This window comes from Pseudophryne corroboree, chromosome 2, assembly GCF_028390025.1.
Source record: "Pseudophryne corroboree isolate aPseCor3 chromosome 2, aPseCor3.hap2, whole genome shotgun sequence".
Classification (NCBI taxonomy): Eukaryota; Metazoa; Chordata; class Amphibia; order Anura; family Myobatrachidae; genus Pseudophryne; species Pseudophryne corroboree.
This window is the reverse complement of record NC_086445.1, coordinates 174,691,295-174,715,542: the sequence shown is the minus strand read 5'-3', so window position 1 is coordinate 174,715,542 and position 24,248 is coordinate 174,691,295. Positions and strand designations below refer to the sequence as shown.

The 24,248-nt window shown below is 45.7% G+C and overlaps 1 protein-coding gene across 1 annotated transcript; it reads left to right on the top strand.

Moving 5' to 3' along the window:
• Positions 1–24,248, top strand: LOC135006626 (aquaporin-2-like). Its single transcript, XM_063952036.1, has 4 exons — positions 1–2,360; positions 5,534–5,698; positions 11,775–11,855; positions 23,740–24,248. Exons 1-4 carry the CDS (start codon positions 1,998–2,000, stop codon positions 23,944–23,946), a joined length of 816 nt encoding a protein of 271 aa, XP_063808106.1. The 5' UTR covers positions 1–1,997; the 3' UTR covers positions 23,947–24,248.

The window sequence follows — 24,248 nt, the reverse complement described above, 5'->3', positions numbered from 1 at the left end:
CTGGAGATGCTCAGAGTTTGGTTTGAAACTAGCATTACCATAATGACGCTACAGCGGTCGCAGCAGCGTGTGACTTAGAATCAGCCCCTTGGTGTTTGGTTGAATACTAAAATAAGGACTTAGGGGCCGATTCTGAGATTGACGCAGCCACTTGACTGCACACAGCGGCCGCATCCATCTGGTCTGCGCACGCGCACTGGCTGCAGTGTGCGACCTTGCCCATGCGGCCGCAGTGTGATTGACAGCGGCGGCCCTTCGCGGGACCGCAACGCTGTGTTGAGGGGCTGGGGGGCCCAATGGGGGCATGCCGTGACCTTTTTAGGGCAGCTGCGTGAAGCCACATGCAGCCGCTCCGATAAAAAAATGGCGGCCAACTGCCTGACAGCGCAGCCAGGATGCGCTGCCAGGGATCAACCCTAGGTTGATGTAATGTAATTGTGGATGCATCGGGAGGTGGCCCATCAAACATGCTGGATGGCCCCCAGCATGTAAGGAGATGGACGCAGATCTGGCTGCGTATGCAGCAATCTGCGTCCATCTCTGAGTTTAGGTCCTTAATGCATACTCTGCAAAAACATCCTATTACTATGAACATTCAGATTGCTCAGGCATTATGTTACTAACCCACCAGTAACACGTAGATACTTTCAGACATATGGCTATTTGTTTGACCACCAAGACAGCTAGTATGTATGTATGACGTTGCTATTATGCACCACATTTGCCAGGTAGGCAAAACAATAGCATTTGGCCAGGGTCAGCACAGGGCATCACTCGGCCCTTAGCAAAATTTGATAGGGGCATGGCGATGCTTGTTCACTCTATGGCTGGTGCATACCAAGGTAATGCTTGCTTCGGGCAAATGACTTGCTGCTTTCTTAAGTTCAAAGCGCTTTAAATGAGCTGAGCCTGAGAAGTACCCACTGATGCAGTTTTACCCCTGGTGATATACAGCAACCTGCAGCTACAGCTCCTGGCCTATTTGGGTGGCTTAGAGTGTTAACCTGCTGAACATGTCTTCCACTCACTAGGGGGATGCGGGTGGTATGGACCATACACAGGTGTCATCCTCTGAGGGGTTACACCAAAATTCGGGCTCCTCCTTGGTGACAGGGAGCCGGTCCCGGCACTGTGACATTAAGGTGCAGCACTCGGCTTCTGTCCCAGAGAAGGAGCTGGCAGTGCAGGCAGAAGAGTCTCCGAGGGCAGTCTAGCTTACCTGAGAATGCTGAGCATGCCACCGGAGTGCTGAAAATAGGGTCAGGTTGTAAGGACACACCCTTACTGTGGGCACACGCATGGGGGCTGTGTAAGGCACCGGGTGACACTGACCCCACTAACGTCCCTGCTCCCACTAGGGAATAGACTAATGGAAAGGAATGCAGTTTACCAATATTTTAGAGATATTTAGGCTTCCCAACATGCTTACAAGTGGAAAACACACACAAATGGAAATCAATATCAGCCTGGAAAGTGCAACACAAGTAACACCTCAACGAATATAGTAGCACTTTAATTAAGATTAAATGCATTTGAAAAACATCTGTATGAGCACTTTGGTTTACAACAGGGTGTTTTCAACTACACATCCCAGCATACCCTGCCAGATTGTGCACGCCCTAGTAGGAAAACTTGTGCAGGGCATGCTGGGATGTGTAGTTCACAGAAGCTGAAGGGCTACAAGTTCAATACTGCTTGTGTACAATTTACCCACTAGTTGCAGTGAAGGATAATATCCATATACTGTATTTTTTGTCATTTACTATAATCTGCTGCAACCTAGTGCTAATAACATGTATTGAGACACATAATTATTAGTTAAACAGCCCAGGATGGGAATATGCTCCAGTTTATCTGAATAACCAACCCTGTAATTGGGATGCTTTCCTCCACCCTTATGAGATATATACCTGCAGTAAAGCCATCCATTGTCATTCTTTAGGCAGAGCAGCAAAATACAGCTTGGTATATGGGTGTTTAATATAGGTTTAGGAACCATGTTGAGAAACCTGTGTACAGGGAACTTCATACGGGCTGTCATAGCTGAATACTTAGGCACACTCTTATTTGTGTTCTTTGGTGTTGGTAGTGCATTATCATGGCCCTCAGCTCTTCCAAGTGTCCTGCAGATTGCCCTAGCCTTTGGTCTAGCTATAGCAACCATGGTCCAGATAATAGGTCACATTAGCGGGGCTCACCTCAATCCTGCAGTGACTCTTGCATTCCTGGTGGGATCTCACATCTCCTTCCTGAAATGTATCTTCTACATCTTGGCTCAGATGTTGGGAGCACTGACTGGAGCTGGGATACTCTATGAATTCACCCCATCCCAGGTGCGAGGGAACTTTGCTGTCAACTCGGTGAGTGGATCAATGGGGTTCTGTTGATTTGTCAATTAACTGTATGGGATTAATGAAATACAAATAAATATGAATGGGTTAAAGCAGTATATATAATTGGTGCTTAAGATAATAATGCAGTTGATATTTTTGTATTTTATTTTTTTGTAGCAATTGCTTAAAAAGAGACTAAAATGACCTGTCTAATCTGTCCAATAGGCTTCTTGCTTACTTTTAAAACACTGTTTAGCCAATTGATTATTAGGATTTCACTGGGCCTGATTCAGAGATAGAGGCTAATGTATTGGCAGCTACAATCCCATATACAGTGATTATGCAAAATACTAATGTTGTAGCTGCCTGGAAATGTACGGAGATGATTCCCCAGTGGCTTCGCAATTGCATACAACAAGCAGCGGTGTTAGCAGAGCTTTTGATAATTGACCATCTAAGTAACCGTTTGGTCACGCAAAATAGCTGCAGGAACCAAGACGCTGGTGCCATGTTTTGTGCACGCGAGATCGCAGCTGTAGGCTGAGAAACACCCAAAAACAGTCACGATACAACTGTGTTTTCCCGACACGCCCCGTTACCTTCCCCAAACAATCTGACTATCTATTTGCGAATAAATTCTAAACATTGGCATTGCGTACATCTCTGAATCAGGCCCACTGTTACAATCACAGAATAATTGTGTCCTATTTGATTAGATTTGTACATTTACAATTGATATACAGCGTTGATACATTGTACTGACTCCCCATAACACTTGGGGCCAATGTTTTAAAGGGGTAATCATTTAAAAGTCAAAAGCAACCTGATTGCCCCATTTAAACATCGGGCAGTCTTGCCAGGACTTCGCCAATGCCTGCATCACATAGGCTGTTTATAACTATAAGTCCCCTTGTAGCCACCTTTAGCTGAAGAGTCATGGAATGTATGCACTGGTGTATTTATAATGGGTGAGGTGCACACGGGCCCCTAGGTCCAGAGGGGGCCCACACTGCACACACTGCACCAATTTCTTCTATACTTACCTTTTCGGCGTCCATTGGTGACTGTGTGTGGGCCCCCTCCTCTCCCGTAGCCGTCACCGCCGCTGCTAGCGCTCTCAGTGCTGAGACTCTGGCACAGTGCCAGAGTCTATAGCGCATGCGCAGGACTCCGAAACAATGGCGCAGCAGCCATTTTTTGGAGTCCTGCGCATGCGCTGTAGACTCTGGCACTGTGCCAGAGTCTCGGCACTGAGAGCGCTAGCAGCGGCGGTGACAGCTACAGGAGAGGAGAAGGCCCACACACGGAGTCTGCACACGGGTCCCCTCCTCTCTAGAAACGCCGCTGAATGTATGATAGCAGCAGCAGAGTGGGGCACATCACAGTGAGCTACAGGTCTGCTGTTGTATCTTATATGATGAAAGAAAGGAGAGCAGTAGTTGCAGGGGCATTTTAACACAGGAGGTGGCCCGTGTCCAGTCTCCGGGTGGGCCTCCTCCTCTTCACGGCACAGTAGACTCTGGCACTGTGTCAGAGTCTACTGCAAATGTGCATGTCTCCGAAAACATGGCGCCCACCATGGTCCGGATACTAAATCCTACTGCACATGAGCGGCCATTTTGCCAGTAATTTTGACCATGGCTGTAGCCCCAGCACTTGACTCCAGAAAGGTAAATAATAAAACATGCGTGCAGTGTGTGCTGTGTGGGCCCCCTGGACCCACATATTGCACCCATTATAGAAACGCCAATGAGGAGTTGTTTTAAAGAAGTACACTAATTGTTAAAATAAAACTGATAGGGCTCTATTTATTATCATTTGCAGCCAGCACCAAAAGAAAAGAAAAAAAATTCCTTATCTACAAAATTAGCGGCAATAAGGAATCTTTATTCTCCGAGATGTACCATTGGTGAGTCGCCGGGACAGAGGCTCCAATAGGAGCCCATCCTGTGTACCACTGGGAGGCATTGCTATAACATCACTTCCTCCTTTGCCCCCTCAGCAGGAATGTACTCACTATCCTGGCCATTGGGATCCCGGAGGTCAATATACCGGCCGCCAGAATGCCGGTAGGGGGCTATTCCCACTCATGGGTGGCAAAAGAACCTGTGGCAAGCGCAGTGAGCCACCGAGTCTGCAGCGTGGCAAGCGCAGAGAGCCTGCAAGGGGCTTCATTGCGCTCGCCCTACTGCCCGCATTCTGGCGGCCGGGATCCTGTAGTTGGTATGCTGACCGCCGGTGGTATGCTGATCCTGGCCGCTGGTCACACATACCCAACATCGTCAGCTGTGCTCCTGCGCATGTGCCGACGGACATTAGCACCAAGGATGGGGGAGGGGCAACCATCCTTGGTGCTAATGTCCACCAAGGATGGGGGAGGGGCGACAATTATGACACACCTCATTCTATTTCGCTTTGTACAAATTTATGCCTCTGATGCAGGCTATTACATTTGCAGACGAATGTTTGGTTTTGTTTACAAACAATTCAAGGAAAACACAGAATCAAATTAGTTGATTTTTTGCTTGGTTACTAGTGCGACCGTTTTCATTAATACCCCCTTAGTATTCCATCTGCTTGTAAGTGAGGAACGGATCCCAGCTTGTCTCTGTGCAGTAGAGCAAGTCCATCATTTATAACAATAAAAGCTAATAGTACAGTAACCGCACTCCATATCTTTATCGATTTAGAACTCCTAATTGAACCAGTTAGTTAATTAAAGGGAAACAATTATACTTATAAATAATCAATAAAACATAAAGGTTTATATTGTGTGCATAGGTATAATAATGTACACAGCTTCTAAGAACATTGTTTTGATGATACCAAAAGAGCAGCACCCCTAGTGGAAATTATAATTCCAAGGTTTTTCTTTACACTGCAAAATACTTGCGATGATATCATGGAGAGAGAGGCTAACCTTATTTTGTTATGAAAAGGTCAATTAGATAGTGGTCGGATGGGTTAGAACATTAGAATTCCAAGTGTCAGGTGATCAGACAAATAAAAAGTATGTTTAAGGCCTCACACCCACTAGCATTCTTCTTGTATTTTACTTACGTTTTACTATCTTACTAGCCCGAATATAGAACATTACTAGAGCATGACTCATGTCCGATAGTAGTTCTACCCTACACTGCTATAATACTCTGCATTTGTTTCTGTGTCAATATAATATAATGTTTCTTGTGTATTTTCAGCTAAATAATAACACCAGTGCGGGACAGGCTGTGACAGTAGAGCTATTCACTACCATGCAACTTGTCTTATGTGTTTTTGGCACAACAGACAGCAGAAGGACAGACAATATTGGATCTCCAGCGTTATCTATTGGCCTCTCAGTTACTTTAGGACATCTGCTTGGGGTATGTCATTAAAGAACAAATCAGAATTGCATAGATGCTTAATTAAAGATAAACATTAGGCCATAGGACTTTGTAGATATTGGGGCTTATGAGGGTTTTGAACGCATCTGTGCCCTAAATCACAGGCGTAAAAAGTGTTCCGCAATTGTGGCTACATGCAAAGTTCCAGCTATGGCAAGATGTGTGTAAGTCGGCACCATTTGTCAGGGATGCCATCAGGGGGGTACAGGAAGTGCCAGTGCCTGGGGTCCGATCTGGCAGATGGAACACGCTGGTGCTGATGATCGCAGCTTCAACCTGCTTCATATTCACAGGCAGATATCTGCCTGTTAGAAAGAAGCAGTTTGGGGCTGGCATCATCAGCGCCAGCAGGTCACTCTGCCAGTCTTTAATCATCTGATCCAGGTTTAGATGGGTGCATGGGAACATGGGGTGGAGGTTGCTGGCCACTCTCTCCTACTCTGGCAAGGGTCTCAGGGGTCTATTTACTAAGCCTTGGATGGAGATAAAGTCGCTGGAGATAAAGTACCAGCCAATCAGCTCCTAACTGTCATTTCTCAAACCCAGCCTGTGACATGGCAGTTAGGAGCTGATTGGCTGGTACTTTATTTCCAGCGACTTTATCTCCATTCAAGGCTTAGTAAATAGACCCTTCTGTCCGGAATAACTCAGTTTACTCTCCTGACAAAGGGACGATGTATCAAAGCTTGGAGAGAGAAAAAGTCCAAACCAATCAACTCCTGTCATTTTTATAACACAGCCTGTAACATGACAGTTAGAAACTGATTGGTTTATACTTTTTCTCTCTCCAACCTTTGATAAATCTCCCCCTCAATCTCCTCCCCGTGTTGCCAAGCTCCCAGGTCTCCCACAGCTCTTCCCTTCTCCTCTGACTCCTGCTTCCACTGTCTAGGCCAGTGATTTTTAACCTTTTTTACTCGCGGCACACTGAACAATATTTTAAAATTGCCATGGCATACCATCATTTACCCACAGAAAAAAAACAAAAAACACACATTGGCCCTCACAGTAAAAATAAAATCCACACATACATTGGCCTACACAGAAAAAACAATCACATTGCTCTCCACATAAATCATGTTGCTCCCTACATAAATCCTATTGCTCCCCACATAAATCAATCACATTGCTCCACGACATAAATCCAATTGTTCCCCACAGGAGAAATAAATTAACAAATATTTGCCCCTACCGGTCAGCTGTCCTCCTCCCTGTCCCTCAGTGGTGGGGGTTGTTCAAAGTGGACTGCTGCGAATACTGAGTAGCGGGTGGTCGGGCAGGTGTGGATGTGGGTGGGCAAGGAAAGCTGTGGGTGCAGGCAGGAACTAGAAGATGTGTATGAAGGCGGGTGGGCTCTCTGGTTGGTGAGACGTGGCGGTCGTGACCTACGATATCACACCACCGCGTCTTCAAGGTATAGGTCACAGTCGGAGCACGACTAATCCTCTAAGAAGAGCCCGGGCCAACAGTTCACTCTGAAGGTGCAGGAAGCTGCTTTGGCTCCGCGGCACACCTTGCAACTGGTCGCGGCACACTAGTGTGCCACGGCACACTGGTTGAAAAAGCCTGGTCTAGGCGATGCAGTGGCACTCATAAGTTCCTCAGCTGTGCCTCTGTTCACCCCCTTCCCATGTGGGCCTCTGCCACACCTATCAGTTGTGTCACTGCGACACTCCATGTAGACCTCTGCACCTCCCTTTCCATGCCTCAGTCCACTACACCACTGCCACCATCTCCATCTGTGTCACGGCCTGCTCCGTCTGTACCTGTGCACACTTTGCCATCTGTACCTCTGGTACCATCTCTATTTGTCTCTTTGTCGGGAGTGGTGCAGATCAACAGAAGCAAGACCATGTATACTCCCAAATATTGTAAAATATTTTAACCGTAATAATTTTACATTTAATGTGTCTGAATATATATATATTTGAAAAGATATAAGACCTTTATCGCGCTAAAGATGTGAAAGCTTCAACTTAGGGAAGATACCCCCTGTTAGATGGGGTATGAACAACAGATAGTGAAAGAAGAGATTTCCCCAGGGAGCTGATGTCGTACTTTTGTATGTACAAGTTTTGTATAATAAAATAATCTTAAAAAAGAGAGATTGTTTATTTTTTTAAAAAGCAATACATAAAACTGTTTACAATTTTCCCAGAATAACAATAAACAATGTTTGTACAGACGATAGTTGTGTTGGTAATTCAAACAACATCAAAATGATCTTCTTTGTAGAGATGTCAGAGAACAATGTGCTAACCCAATGCGTTTCGTCCTACAGACTTCATCAGGGGTGTATTAATCAAAGAATCACAATATGGACATACATCTTATCGTGTCTTCAAAAAGGCAATTTAACAATGCTTAAAATAGTATCGGACCAAATTTCACCATATGGGGTATTTTAAGCATTGTTAAATTGCCTTTTTGAAGACACGATAAAATGTATGTCCATATTGTGATTCTTTGATTAATACACCCCTGATGAAGTCTGTAGGATGAAACGCATTGGTTTAGCACATTGTTCTCTGACATCTCTACAAAGAAGATCATTTTGATGTTGTTTGAATTACCAACACAACTATCGTCTGTACAAACATTGTTTATTGTTATTCTGGGTAAATTGTAAACAGTTTTATGTATTGCTTTTTAAAAAAATAAACAATCTCTCTTTTTTAAGATTATTTTATTATACAAAACTTGTACATACCAAAGTACGACATCAGCTCCCTGGGGAAATCTCTTCTTTCAATATATATATATATATATATATATATATATATACACATACACATACATATATATATATATATACACACATATATATATATATATATATATATATATATATATATACATACATACATACACACACACATACACACACGAGGATTCAAAGAAGTCGGCACTCCCTCTCTGCAAAGGTTATGTGCGTCAGTGCTCTCCAGTTACCACACTCCTCTTCGAAGCCGGAGCCAACATGAGAACCGTGAGGCGGCACTCAAACGTCTGAATGAAAATCACGAAGACTCCCCTATAGTGAATCAACGTTTCAGAGTCCTTTACTTCAACTCCTTCGTCAGGTCATCCTGACGAAAGAGTTGAAGTAAAGAACTCTGAAACGTTGATTTACTATAGGGGAGTCTTTGTGATTTTCATTCAGACGTTTGAGTGCCGCCTCACGGTTCTAAAATATATATATATATATATATATACATATATACACACTGTACAGATGTGTCCACTCACATCTAGCCTTCTGGCACGTTAAACAGCCCTTCTAGTCACACCATGCCGTGTGGCTCAATGCCATCTGTTCATGCAAGTTTTTCCATTAAAATGTGTCTTATGCGCAAAATATGTGAATAGGACGCACAAGCAGCTTTAGTGATTAAAATTGATATGCAGCATGCCTATATTTTGTGTGGCTGCGGCTGTATCTGCATATGGAATACTATGCTACAGTGTATTTCAGACAGTGCCAGATATCATTGCCTGACACAATGTACCCCGCACATTGTGTCAGGCAATGATATCTGGCACTGTCTGAAATGCATTAAGACCACTGTAGTGCATACACCTGGACAACTCACATTAGATGCGAGCCTTCCCACGACCCCTCCCCCACCAGTTCCCTGGCGTGCAATAGATAGGCCTGCAGCCGGGTCTGACTGATCATATGTACAGCTTATATCATCAGTTGATGCAACGTGCGACCCGCAGGGCCGCGCATCGCATCGTATTCGCACCCAAAATATGCACGATGTGTATGCATGCGATGGGTCGAATGATTCATCAATATCATGTATTTGTACACGATATCGCCGTAGTCAGAGGTGTCGGAATGGGAAGGGGGGCAAGAGGGCAGCATGCCCCCCCCAAAAAAAAAAAAAAAAAAAAACATGTCAGAGGCGCAGGTGCTGGGGAGGGGGAGCACTTACCCCCAGATCACCGCGGAGACTCTGACTTCAAAACTCCAGCGCCGCAGCGTGCTGCCCTGTGTCCTGTCCAGCTGGCTCTGGAAGGAGGCGGGGATGTCCCAGCAGGCTCAGCATGGCCACGCCTCCTCCCAGTAATGCATCTGTGAGAGCCGGTTAGGACAGGACACGGGGCAGCACGCTGCAGAGTTTTGAAGTCAGAGTCTTCGTGGTGATCCGGGGGTATGCGCTCCCCGCATGGGGTGGGGGGGAGCGCCAAAATTTATTATCTACCCCCCCTAACCACAACACATTCTGGCGCCCCTGGCCGTAGTGTATGGCCAGCATCAACCTATTACACTGAGCTCATTGTCAAGCAAAGGCACAGGTCCCATCATCAGTCACATTGCATAAATACTATTATCAATTATAAAATCTAGAGATTATTGTAATTTGCATTGCACAGAGCCCAGAGACAATGATACTGCAACCTCATTGTTAACCTCACTGCACAGGTTCCAATCAATCATATTGCACAGAGGGCCTAATTCAGAGTTGATCGCAGTAGAAAATTTCTTAGCAGTTGGGCAAAACCATGGGGGTCATTCCGACCTGATCGTAGCTGTGCTAAATTTAGCACAGCTACGATCACTTACACTGACATGTGGGGGGGACGTCCCACCCCGCATGTCAGGCCAGCCCCCCCCCCACACACACACACATACACACAAGTACATAAGCATCGCACAGCGGCAATGCTTTTGTAATTGAAGAGTAACTCCTAGCCAGCGCAGCTCCTGTACTTGGACGGGAGTTACTTATTGCTGCCCGGGTCGCAGTGGCTGCGTGTGACATCACGTAGCCGCGGTGGCCAGCCTGGTCCGGCCACGCACGGTCCGGCCATGCCTGTGTTGGCCGGACCACGGCCACAAAACGGCGGCCCAAACGCCGGCATGGCGCCCCCTCCCACCCAGCGACCGCATCTGCCTATCAATCAGACAGAGGCGATTGCTAGGCAATGACAGCCGTCGGCTGTCAGCCATGCGCCGGCTCACTGCGGCACCGGCGCATGTGCAGTTCGGACCTGCGATGAACTGCAGTCAGCGATCAGGTCAGAATGACCCCCCATGTGCACTGCAGGGGGGGGGGGGGGCAGATGTAACATGTGCAGAGAGAGTTAGATTTGGGTGGAGTGTGTTCAAACTGAAATCTAAATTGCAGTGTAAAAATAAAGCAGCCAGTATTTACCCTGCACAGAAACAAAATAACCCACTCAAATCTAACTCTCTGCTAATGTTATATCTGCCACACCTGTAGTACACATGGGGGGGTCATTCCGACCCGATCGCAAGCTGCGCTTCTTTGCAGCCATGCGATTGGGTCGGAACTGCGCATGCAGGCGTGTTGTTGCCCGGCAAAGACTGTCGCCGGGCAGCGATGCCTCTAACGAAGAAAGCGGTCGCAGCGGCGACCGCAAGAAGATTGACAGGAGGAAGGCGGATCCGGGCGTCAACTTACCGTTTTTGGGGCGGGGAGATTCGAACGCAGGCGTGTCGAGGTGTTTGGAGGGCGGATGTCTGACGTCAATTCCGGGACCTGCAACGCTGAAGTGTTCGTAAGTCTTACCCTAGTCTAGTTCTGCACAAAACTTTTTGGGCATAGCAGGGCTGCACAAGCGATCGCAGCCTTTCTATGCAAAACTACACTCCACCATAGGCGGCGTCTAGGTGATTGCACGGGCTGCAAAAAGTGACAGCGTGCGATCAACTCTGAATGAGGGCCCAAGTATTGCCCAACTGCTAACAAATTTGCTGCTGCGATCAACTCAGAATTACCCCCAGAGAACATTGTTAGCCACATCAATATGTATTATTTCAAGCAGCTCTCAGATTGATTAACTGTTTAATATTCAGATTTTAGTAATGCTATGCTATAGCTTTTGGAGAGAGCAGATCTATGTGATGCAATGGAGTAATGCAGTTTGGTAGTTTTTACATTGATAAATATTGCACATAAAGGAACATTTTATAATGCGCTGATACATTCCCTGCTAGGTCTCTTAAGCAAACATTTCATTTTAATTCCATGTACATAATGTAAGAATAATTCTATTTCACCATTCTCTTTACTGTGTTTAGATCTACTTCACTGGCTGTTCAATGAATCCAGCAAGGTCCTTTGGTCCTGCTGTGATTATGGGAAACTACGAATATCACTGGGTAAGACTATACGATGTTTGTTATCACTTATGTGTGTAAAGCCTCCATATAGAGCACTGAATCCTTCTCATCAATCTCTGAGACATTGAAGATTACAGTCTAATGAATTCTTTAGACCATGCGCACATGAGGGCAGGCATTACCAACCTCAGTCCTCAAGGCATTGGCATTTCTATCATGGGTGCACACGGGCCCCTGGGTACAGGGGGGCCCACACCGCACACAATACACCCATATTTATTTTTAGTACTCACCTCTCCGGAGTCCAGCGTCAGGCGCTGCAGCCGCATCCATCGTGCAAAAAATCCCCTACAAAATGGCAGCAGCACATGCGCAGTTTGAATTTTGTCTCCGGAACATGGCGGGCGCCATGTTTCCAGAGACCTGCACATGCGCAGTAGGCTCCGGCTGTCAGAGTGCTGTGGAGAGGAGGGGGCACACCCGGAGTCTGCACATGGGCCCCCTCCTTGCTTAAGATGCCCATGCCTCAAGGCACACTAACACTCCAGGTTTTAGTGATATCCAGGCTTCAGCACTAATGATTACATCAAAATAACTCAAGTATTAAATTAGTCACCTGTGCTCAAGTATGGATATCGCAAAAACGTGGACTGTTAGTGTGCCTTGAGGACTGTGGCTGGTTATGCCTGTTCTAGAGTCCTTTTTGTCAGAAGCTAATTAACCTTCCAATTGTTTGGGGGTCTGTGGGAGGAAACAAGAGGACCTAGAGGAAATCCACACAGTGGTGGTCTTTCCGAGTTGATCGCTCGCTAGCTGTTTTTAGCAGCCGTGCAAACGCTATGCCGCCTCTCACTGGGAGTGTATTTTAGCTTAGCAGAAGTGCGAACGAAAGGATCGCAGAGCGGAGGCAAACTTTTTTTGTGCAGTTTTAGAGTAGCTCAATACCTACTCAGCGCTTGCGATCACTTCAGACCATTCAGTTCCTGTTTTGACGTCATGAACACGCCCAGCGTTCGCCCAGCCACGTCTGCGTTTTTCCGAACACTCCCTGAAAATGGTCAGTTGACACCCAGAAACGCCCTCTTCCTGTCAATCACTCTGTGGCCAGCAGTGCGACTGAAATGCTTCCCTAAACCTTGTGTGAAACTACATCGTTCGTTGCAATTGTACAACGCGCGTGTGCATTGCGCCGCATGCGCAGAAGTGCCTTTTTTTGCCTCGTCGTTGCACAGCGAACGAATGCAGCTAGCGATCAACTCGGAATGACCCCCTGTAATGGAATAAGGGGCCTAATTCAGTAAGGATAGCAAATTGCTATCCTTTGGATCGCATGTTGGGGCCGCCCATCACTGGGAAAAGCTGCCCAGCATGTTGACCGGAGCCTCCCCCACTTTAACAAGCAGAAATTGTGAACGCTTTGCAATTTCTGCTTGTTAGCAGAAACTGTGGAAGCCTCCTGCCGGTGCAGCTTAGCTGCAGCCGCAGGAGACTTGCCGCCATCTTCCTGATCAGGACCGCTGCATGTGATGTCAGGTGGCTGCCACGATCACGCCCCTGCCACGCCCCCATTTGCACTGCACCGCCACCCTTTCAGCCACACCGCAGTGTTCTGTCTCCTCCCTGGAAATGGAGTGTTGCCCGCCCTGCGACCGCCTCTGCCTGATTGACAAGCAGAGGCGATCGCATTTTCTGCGGCCGCCCCGCAGAAAATGCGGGCACATGCACAGGACAGGCACGCATCTTTTTCTCACAAATTGCGCTTATTGCGATCCAACCTGAATTAGGCCCAATATACTGAACAATCTCTACAGAAGGACCTGGTCAGAATTTAGAAAGCAATGCCATCCATTATGCCACTATGCTTCATTGATACAAACATGAAATTAAACCATGCATTTAACTCATCCCCCAGTTACACTAATGTATTTTTTTGGACTGTTTAATATATTCTTGAAATTAAATGAAAAGAATAGTGTTGACAAAAAACCCAAAAGGAAGTCTTTGTTTTCAACTTCAGTTTTTATCTTTGAAAAATATACATTGGTTTATCCAGGCAGATTTCAGTGTTATTCCATATCTCATAGATCATATTGTAACAAGTCTTCCAAAGCTAGAAAATGTGCTCAGATCACAGAAACACAGTTATATTATAAGGTCTATTTAACTAAAGTAGTGTTCTCTGCATCAGTGTGGCTTACTATAGAGCATGCTCTATCAATCCTCCGTGCTACATTTAGGGCTTTATTCTGCAAGCAATAATTGAAGTCTCCCCGCTATTTAGCAAAGGGTTAACGGAAAAGTTAACACAATTATCTTCTCTGTTAATAGCACAGTCCTACAATATCACACTGAAGAGAGCAAGCCACAGCACAAAAAATGCAAAATTGCTGTCTTTATATAACGCCATCTCAGTGCATCTAAAAAGTGATCGGATAAGATCCCTCTGTCCCTGCAGTTTTAACCTAAAATAAGAATTTTTCTTGATATACAGTGCATCCGGAAAGTATTCACAGCGCTTCACTTTTTCCACATTTGTTTATGTTACAGCCTTATTCCAAAATGGAATACATTAATTTTTTCCTTCAAAATTCTATACACAAAGGGGGTCACTCCGACCCGATCGCTCGCTGCAGTTATTCGCAGCACAGCGATCGGGTCGGAACTGCACATATGCCGGGCGGCCTAAGGCCGTCTTTCCCTAACCAGCGCCTCTGCCTGATTGACAGGTTGGCCGCTGTTATGGGGGTGCGGTCCGGCCAACGCAGGCGTGATGTCACACACAGCCGCTGTGACCAGGGGCAGCGACGAGCAACTGCTGGTCAGCCGCAGGAGCTGCGCTGGCCGGGAGTTACTCAACAAGTACAAAGGCATCGCCGCTGTGTGATGCTTTTGTACTTGTGCGGGGGATGGTCGGAATGACATGCTGGGCAGACTAGTCCCCCAGCATGTCTGGGAATATGAATGTAGCTGTGCTAAATTTAGCACAGCTACGATCAACTCGGAATGACACCCAATACCCCATAATGACAACGTGAACATTTTTTTTCTATATTTTTGCAAATTTATTAAAAATTAAAATCTAAGAAATAACATGTACATAAGTATTCACAGCCTTTGCTATGAAGCTCAAAATTGAGCTCAGGTGCATCCTCTTTCCACTGATCATCCTTGAGATGTTACTACAGCTTAATTGGAGGTCCACCTGTGGTAAATTCAGTTGATTGGACATGATTTGGAAAGGCACACACCTGTCTATATAAAAGGTCCCACACTTGACAGTGCATGTCTGAGCACAAACCAAGCATGAAGTCAAAGGAATTTCCTACAGACCTCCGAGACAGGATTGTCTCGAGACACAAATCTGGGGAAGGGTACAGAAAAATATCTGCTGCTTTAAAGGTCCCAATGAGCACAGTGGCCTCCATCATCTGTAAATTGAAGAAGTTCAGAACCAACAGGACTCTTGCTAGAGCTGGCCGGCCGTCTAAACTGAGCGATTGGGGGAGATGGGCCCTAGTCAGGGAGGTGATCAAGAACCGAATGGTCACTCTGTCAGAGCTACAGCATTCCTTTGTGGAGAGAGAAGAACCTTCCAGAAGGACAACCATCTCTGCAGCAACATACCAATCAGGCCTGTATGGTAGAGTGGCCAGACAGAAGCCACTCCTTAGTAAAAAGCACATAGCAGCCCACCTGGAGTTTGCCAAACTGCACCTGAAGGACTCTCAGTCCATGAGAAACAAAATTCTCTGGTCTGATTAGATAAAGATTGAACTCTATGGCGTGAATGCCAGGCGTCCACCGCTCATCACCAGGCCAACACCATCCCTGAAGTGAAGCATGGTGGTGGCAGCATCATGCTGTGGGGATGTTTTTCAGTGGCAGGAACTGGGAGACTAGTCAGGATAGAGGGAAAGATGAATGCAGCAATGTACAGAGACATCCTGGATGAAAATCTGCTCCAGAGTGCCCTTGAGACTGGGGCGACGGTTCATCTTTCAGCAGGACAACGACCCTAAGCACACATCCAAGATATCAAAGGAGTGGCTTCAGGACAACTCTGTGAATGTCCTTGAGTGGCCCAGCCAGAGCCCAGACTTGAATCTGATTGAACATCTCTGGAGAGATCTGATAATGGCTGTGCACCGACGCTTCCCATGCAACCTGATGGAGCTTGAGCGGTGCTGCAAAGAGGAATGGGCGAAACTGGCCAAAGATAGGTGTACCAAGCTTGTGGCATCATATTCAAAAAGACTTGAGGCTGTAATTGCTGCTAAAGGTGCATCAACAAAGTATTTAGCAAAGGATGTGAATACTTATGTACATGTGATTTCTTAGTTTTTTATTTTTAATAAATTTGCAAAAATCCCCAAAAAACGTTTTTTCACATTTTTATTCTGGAGTATTGTGTGTAGAATTTTGAGGGATAAAATGAATTTATTCCATTTTGGAATAAAGCTGTAACATAACAAAATGTGGAAAAAGTGAAGCGCTGTGAATACTTTCCGGATGCACTGTATATCAAGAAAAATTCTTATTTCAGGTTAAAACTGCAGGGATAGAGGGATCTTATCCAATCAGTCCCTCTAGCTGGCTGACGTCCACCCACTCTCAGCCCCTCATTTGGTAATTACACTGTCAGTGTTCTCACCATTGTAATTACACTGTTTTGTACATATGCATTAGTTAGGAGATCAATGTAGGGGTGCCTTCTCCGGGAGTAGATTGGCACTTGCAAACCACAAAGCCAAGAAATAGTACACCAGTCCAGGGTTTTATTGTGCTGTACAGAAAACATAAAACCTATCTAATGACTGGCGCCCAAGATGGCTGCCTCATCTTTTGCATGCTCCTGATCATCTCCATAAAACAGCTTAAATTTACCACAACTGACCTATGAATCATCAGAAATATCCAAGGACTTACCTTTAACTTGTACTACTCTATGCGGACATCCCATCAAAACCAACGGATTGCATTCCTGCGCTGAGATACACACTGGATTGAATCCTGGACTGAATCCTCTGCATACCTCCACTGAGAAATCCTTCAGTTTGGCAGCTACTGTACTCTGCATTGGACATCCCAGATAAGGTACTGTTCTCTGAGCAACAAATAACTGACTTATTGCATTAATCTACTAATATCAGTATATTCAGGCTCTGAATTGCTGAAGGCTCACTGTTTCAAATCAGGATCCATTTGCAGGACACGTTATCACTACCCCCACAAGAAATCTACTTCAAAGGCCTCTCACACTGAGACTTTTCACACCTACACAGTAGCAATTGGCTTCTAAGACCTTTCCAAAAGACTGCCGATCCTAGGATAATTGACTAAATCAGCAGTTATGTTATCACTTGCTTCAAATATACCCAATAGGTTATAGCAATAACTTTGTTCATAAACCCATTATAATTTTGGATCACATACCGAATTGGGGGAAAACAAAACACAAAAAGGAAAAAATGAAGAAAAAAAAACACTGCTTTCTCTCCCTCTCTCATCATCATATGCAGCTCAAACTTATAGTAATCTGTCATTGATGACCAAATGTATACGTATTGCTCCAGCTTCATTCTTTCACTCCGCCCACCACGTTCTGCAGTTCCTATCACACCATCACAGGCTTCTATTCTCCAATCCCTTGGCATTTTAAAAAGACAACACAGGCGCATTCGTGGGAAGCGAGCAGGCTGGAAATTTATTTCCCCCGGTAACCATCTAAGTCCTTTGCCCACCTGCTCCCCCCCATATTCAAAGAACAATCAAATAGAAGTGATACCCAAAAGACGGCCCTGTATTTGGAAGAACAGAACTGTCAACTCTCGCTTTGTGACCCCCATACCCAGAGCTCCTGCACTTAACATAAAGAAAACTGAAGACCCTCTGGTATGCCCAATCAGGTCAGTCCTTTGTAATGCCAGATCTATAAGAAACAGGACTGCAACAATTGCTGACCTTATTGAATCTGCAGATTTAGCCTGTATTACAGAGACCTGGCTAGATGAAAATGCAGCACCTATATTGGAGGCTGCAGTACCAACAAACTACTCTGTCATCCACAACCCAAGACTGGACCGCAGGGGTGGCTATCTGCTTCAAAAATGAACTTAAACTTAGGGTCCACACTATTGAAATTACTCGCTCATTCGAGTGCATTGCTGCCCGGAGTTCAACAGGATTAGGTTTCAGAGTACTTTTCATTTACCGGCCACCTGGAGATGGAAAGATATTTCTACAAGAAATTGCAGACACTGTTGCTGGCCTGGTTCTGGAACATCAAAGATGGCTCATCCTCGGGGATTTCAATGCATGGGTGGATGATGAGCTCTCATGCCTTGGCCAAGACCTCCTGTGCACAATGAATGGTCTGGGCTTCACACAGGTCATTCCCTCTGCCACACATAAAAGTGGTCACACTCTCGATCTTGTCTTTCAGATTGGATTAGAAGTCACTGACCTAAAAATAAACCCAGTCATCTGGTCAGACCACTACTCCCTTTGGTTCTCAGTTGCAACCCCTCAAATAAGATCTCTGCCCGTGGAGTTGACCAGGTATCGTCCAAGGAGGGGTATGACTCCCCAGGCACTTGTAGCAAATCTCAATCTCTCTGCTATACTGGGTGCCTGTGAAGATACCTGTTCCCTAGTCCGTTATTATAATAGGGATGTTATGGCTGCAATTGATATTATCGCACCTGTGCGTAGAAGACCTCGTAAACCACAACGTCAAGCTCCATGGTTCGACAACAGTATTAGTGGGCTCAAGAAAAGGGGGCGTAGACTGGAAAGACGATGGAGGAAGACTAACCTAGTGGATGACAAAATAAAACTAATAAAGCATAATGAAGAATATCAATCGATAATCACTCGTAAGAAATCACAGTTCCTGTCAAATGAGATCACAGCAGCAAACAATAGGCCAGCTCAACTTTTCCGCACAGTGGAGATGCTTTGCAAGCCAGCATGCCTGCAGACTGATGAGACCCTCTCCCAGGCAAGATGCAACGAGTTTGCAAACTTCTTTGCAGATAAAATATCCACCATCCGGGCTGGAATCTCCACAGTGCCATCAAAGGAGTGCCAAACTACAAAGCCTGACAATATAAGCTACCTGCCTTCATGGACCAGCTTTGACCCAGTGGATGTAAAGGACACTGCTGAAATTGCTCGGATTTTGCGTCCCACCACCTGTGATCTGGACCCTGCCTCAACCAAGCTTCTAATAGGTTGTATCGATATAATTGGTCCTGTCTTTGCAAAAATTGTTCAATGCTCTTTGCAGACTGGCATTTTTCCTGGACACCTAAAGGAAGCAATTGTTAGACCGCTTCTTAAAAAACCTAATTTAGATACCGACTGCATGACCAACTACAGACCAGTATCAAACCTTCCTTTCCTAGGAAAGGTTATTGAGAAAGTGGTTGCAAATCAACTGGAAACCCACCTGACAAACCATGATATTTATGATCCATTTCAATCAGGATTCAGGAGAAGACATAGCACTGAAACAGCCCTGGTGTGTGTGTTAAATGATCTTCTGATGGCAAGAGACAGAGGTGACTGTTCAATATTAATCCTTCTGGATCTCTCGGCAGCATTTGATACCGTGGACCATGGGCTTCTGATTGAGCAACTGATACATTTCTGTGGTCTGGCTGGCACAGTCCTAAGCTGGTTCAAATCATTTCTCACAGGCAGGTCACAGAGAGTATCGTCTGGATTATACTCATCACCACCAGTGCCATTGCCATGTGGTGTCCCACAAGGTTCTATACTATCCCCCATGCTTTTTGCAGTATACATACTCCCATTGGGCGAAATAATCAGGCGCCGTGGCCTGGTCTACCACTGCTATGCAGTTGATACACAACTGTACTTGTCCTTTGCTCCGGGCACTGATAACCCAATAGCAACCCTAAATGGCTGTCTAGCTGAGCTACAGGAGTGGATGAGCACCAGTTGGCTGCGACTGACCCGGATAAAACAGAGGTCCTTATGATACGAACGCAACATCAAAGGACAAGACTGCAGCATAGCCAACCAACTGGACTTACACTCGGGGATTCAGAATTACAGACCAGTGATCGTGTGCGGAATCTTGGCGTTGTACTGGATAGTGGCCTGACACTTAAACATCAGATATCAGCCACAATCAAATCCTCATTCATTCACCTGAGGAACATAGCCAGAATCAAGCACTTAATTCCCTCAGATGATATGCCAAAAGTCATACATGCATTTGTATCATCTTGATTAGACTACTGTAATGCCCTCTACCTTGGTCTCCCAGCAAAAGAATTGCAACGCTTACAGCTGGTGCAAAACACAGCTGCCAGGCTGTTTACCAACCAGCCCCATTCTAGCCACATAACACCCATCCTCTACTCCCTTCACTGGCTGCCTGTAAAATGGCGAATCATCTTCAAGATTGGCTTAATGAGTTTCAAAGCATTACATGACCAGGGCCCAAGGTACCTGAAACAGCTTCTGACCCCATACTGCCCCACTCGAGTACTGCGATCTGTAGATGAAGGACTTTTAGCAGTACCTAGAATCTACCGTAATTCATCTGGGGGTCGAGCTTTTAGTCATGCGGCTCCGACTCTATGGAACTCACTTCTCCGCACAGTGCGAGAGGCCCCAACTATAGAATCCTTTAAAAGTAGACTCAAGACTTTCCTGTTTACTCAAGCATTTCCATAATATCCCTTTAGTATCTACATGCTTCTGTATTTTATGAAAATGTACTTCATTATTTTCTGTACTATATTATGCTATGTATCTGTTAAGCGCCTTGAGTCCTATTGGAGAAAGAGCGCTATATAAATAAAATTATTATTAATATTATTATTATTATTATTATTATTAAAACATAAGAATAAATCCTAGCCTGCCTGGGTTCTAACTGAACAAACAGGTTCCCACTCTCAGAGTGGTAGGACCTACAACAAACCTCCCAACATCTGGAGGTGGTAATGCGAGGCTCCCTTGAGTGGCGAAGGCAACCTGAGCGGCAAAAGGCGACCAAAAAGGGGAGTGGCCTATTGAAAAGGGAGCGTGGCTTGGCAGGAGTGCCTCAATCGCGAGCCACGTGCCCATTTTTCATCACTGTGGGGGGCATTCCCAGCAATCTGTGAGCTGCTGGCATGCCCTTAGCCCCTCTGTCTCCTGTGAATAGATGCTGTGCGCATGCTAGGCAGAGCAGTGCGTGACAGGAGCCTCCCAACTGCCGCCCTCCCCCCACTGCGGGACACTGTGGCCTGTGGGTGGGACAGCGGTACAGTACCAAAAATACCTGTGAATTTCAGGACCGTTGGGAGGTATGTACAATGCCCCTACCACAAACAAAAGAATGTGCACAGTACTCACGGTCAGAAAATAGTGGGCCTAATTCAGATCTGATCGCTGCTGTTTTTACACAGCGTGCGATCAGAATCAGATCCAAACTGCGCATGAGTCTGAGCCGCAATGCACAGGTGCGTCAGGCGGCTACAACGGGCATCGGCGGTCAGCGACAGGATGGAGCGAAGGATCCATTCACACGGGCATTTGCAAAGTGATTGACAGGAAGAGGCCGTTTGTGGGTGGTAACTGACCGTTTTCAGGGAGTGTCTGGAAAAATGCAGACGGGCTCAAGCGTTTTGAGGGAGGGTGTCTGACATCAGCTCCGGCCTCGATCAGCAGGATTCAATCGCACTGGAAGAGTAAGTCCTGGGCTGCGCAGAGACAGCACAAACTGATTTTGTGCAGCTTTGCTACACATAGGAACGCACACTTGCACAGCGATAATACACTCCCCCTGTAGGCAGCGCCTATCTGATCGCAGGACAGCAAAATTAGCAACCCAGCGATCAGATCTGAATGACCCCCTGTGTCTCTTAACAGGCCTGCTGCCTGTTCCACCCAGGTAGAGAGGAACTAAGGAAAAACCCTCAGACTCTTATATTAGCCTCTTACAGATGCAAGTACTAATTAGCCTGTTCCTAGACTGAAGACATATATACTGTATGCTGTGCAGAGGAGGGATATGCACAGAACAGTCAGTCTTTTCAGATACACCAAAAGACTTCCTGCGGGGACTTCGCTAGGGACAGCCTGAGATGGTTTTTTCTGAATAGCAGGAAGAACAATGCAGAATATATTCAGGGCAACATTGACAATGTTGCTGAATACAGCTTTTGAACTGAAATTCAATTATTACTGCTAACATTGAGCCTAGCCCAGTCAATCTCCCGTACTAATATCTATGTTTTAAATGTTTATCATCTATACACAGTAGGGGGCGGGATCCGGTCTCTAGGTCAACATGTACTAGGTCGACATGACAAAAAGTCGACATGAGTTTTTCACTTATTTTAAATATTTTAAACTTTTTCATACTTTACGATCCACGTGGACTACAATTGGGAACGGTAACCTGTGCCGAGTGCAGCGGTAGCGGAGTGAAGCACCTCGCCCTAAGCACGGCGAGTGAAGCGAGCCATGCGAGGGGACGCAGTGCACTAATTGTGGTTCCCCGTCACTCTACAGAGAAAACGACACCAAAAAATTTAAAAAATCTCATGTCCACCTTTTTTCATGTCGACCTAGAGTCCCTGTCGACCTAGAAACCATGTCGACCTACTTACTGCCGACCAATAGTGGTCAACCTACACACTGGCGACATGTCTAGTCTATCTAACATACCGCATTTGTAGGCTGAACAAATATTGATTATAATGCAGCCCATAAATTTACTTGAAACCATCACATTATTATTATTATTATTATTATTATTATTATTATTATCATAATTATTATTAATCTGATGCCCCCAGGGTTCCCGTCTAGTTGGCTTTTCCCTGAAGCTGTTGATGCTTTTCCGTTTCTTTCTCAGCTCTGGTCAAAAAAGCAGGGACTATGATCAGGAGGACCAATCACAAGCCAAAATAAAGAGATTGAGGCTTGTGATTGGTCATCCAGCTTACAAACCCCCTTAGCTACGATTTAAAGATAGGGAAAGTAAGTGTTTTGCAGGTTCTGTTTTACAGAGCCAGCAAAGCCCTGTGAAAAATGGCTGCATGTCTATGTCAGTATCTATTACACTCCAGTTGCACAATTATGTGTTAAAGTGCTATTGTAATAAATATGTAAAGCGGGACAATTGAAAAAAAATGTAAAAAATAAGCACTGGTTCATTTACTTTCACTTTCTTTCTAGACCGCACAAACTATGGGCCTAATTCAGACCTGATCGCAGCAGCAAAATCTTTCTCTAATGGACAAAACCTTGTGCACTGTAGGTGGGGCAGATATAATATGGACAAAGAGAGTTATAGGCCCTACACACTGGCCGATATTCCTCAAAGATATGAACGATCTCGCTCATTACTGAACGAGATAACGTTCATATCTTTGAGTGTGGAGCCACCAGCGATAAACGATGTGCGGCCCTGCGCTCGTTCATCGCTGGTGCCCCGTGGGCTGTGCATGCAGGCCAATATGGACGATCTCGTCCATATTTGCCTGCACTTCAATGGAGCCGCGTGACGGGGGGAGTGAAGAAACTTTACTCCCCCCGTCACTGCCCCCCGCCGCCGGGTCGTCCGTCGGCCGTTTCTGCCGACAGGCAGCTCGGTGGCAGATCTTTATATGTGTAGGGCCCTTTAGATTTGGGTGGGTTATATTGTTCCTGTGCAGGGTAAATATTTGCTGCTTTATTTTTACAATGCAATTTAGATTTCAGTTTGAACACACCACACCCAAATCTAACTCTCTCTACACATGTTATATCTGCCCCACCTGCACTGCACATGGTTTTGCCCATTAGAGAAAAAGTTTGCTATTGCGATCAGGTCTGAATTAGGCCCTTTATACATTGTCTGTAGGGTCCTTTAATGATTCAAAATAATGAACTTATTTTCTATGCTTATCCACAGATCTTTTGGGTAGGTCCCATGGCGGGTGCAATCTTTGGTTCCTTAATCTACAATTACGTACTGTTCGCACCTGCGATCAATCCTTTACACAGTCTTTCTATACTGAAAGGTACCTTTGACCCTGAACATGAACGTGAGAGAGAGGAGCACCGCAAACAATCTGTGGAACTTAATTCACTTCACAGCTATTCAAAGGAGAAACTGTGAGCCCACGGCAAGACCAACATAGGGTTTACTCAATGAGACAATGGACTAACAAAGTGTTATGTGTGCCTGTCGCTTGCATAGAGGGACTGCCTTTTAGTGGGCTGAACCACTATTTGTGGCAATTTAGTCTATTACTTCACTAGGAACTAGTGATACAGATGTGTCCTTCCTGGTCTAGCCTCCATACACACGGGCACGGCATATGAGAGCTGCCAGCTCCCGTGCTGCTTGGCCAGCGCAGAGCATCCTTTTCCCCTGTAAATGCAACATATTCGCATCGCTATGCAAATAAGACTTACAAG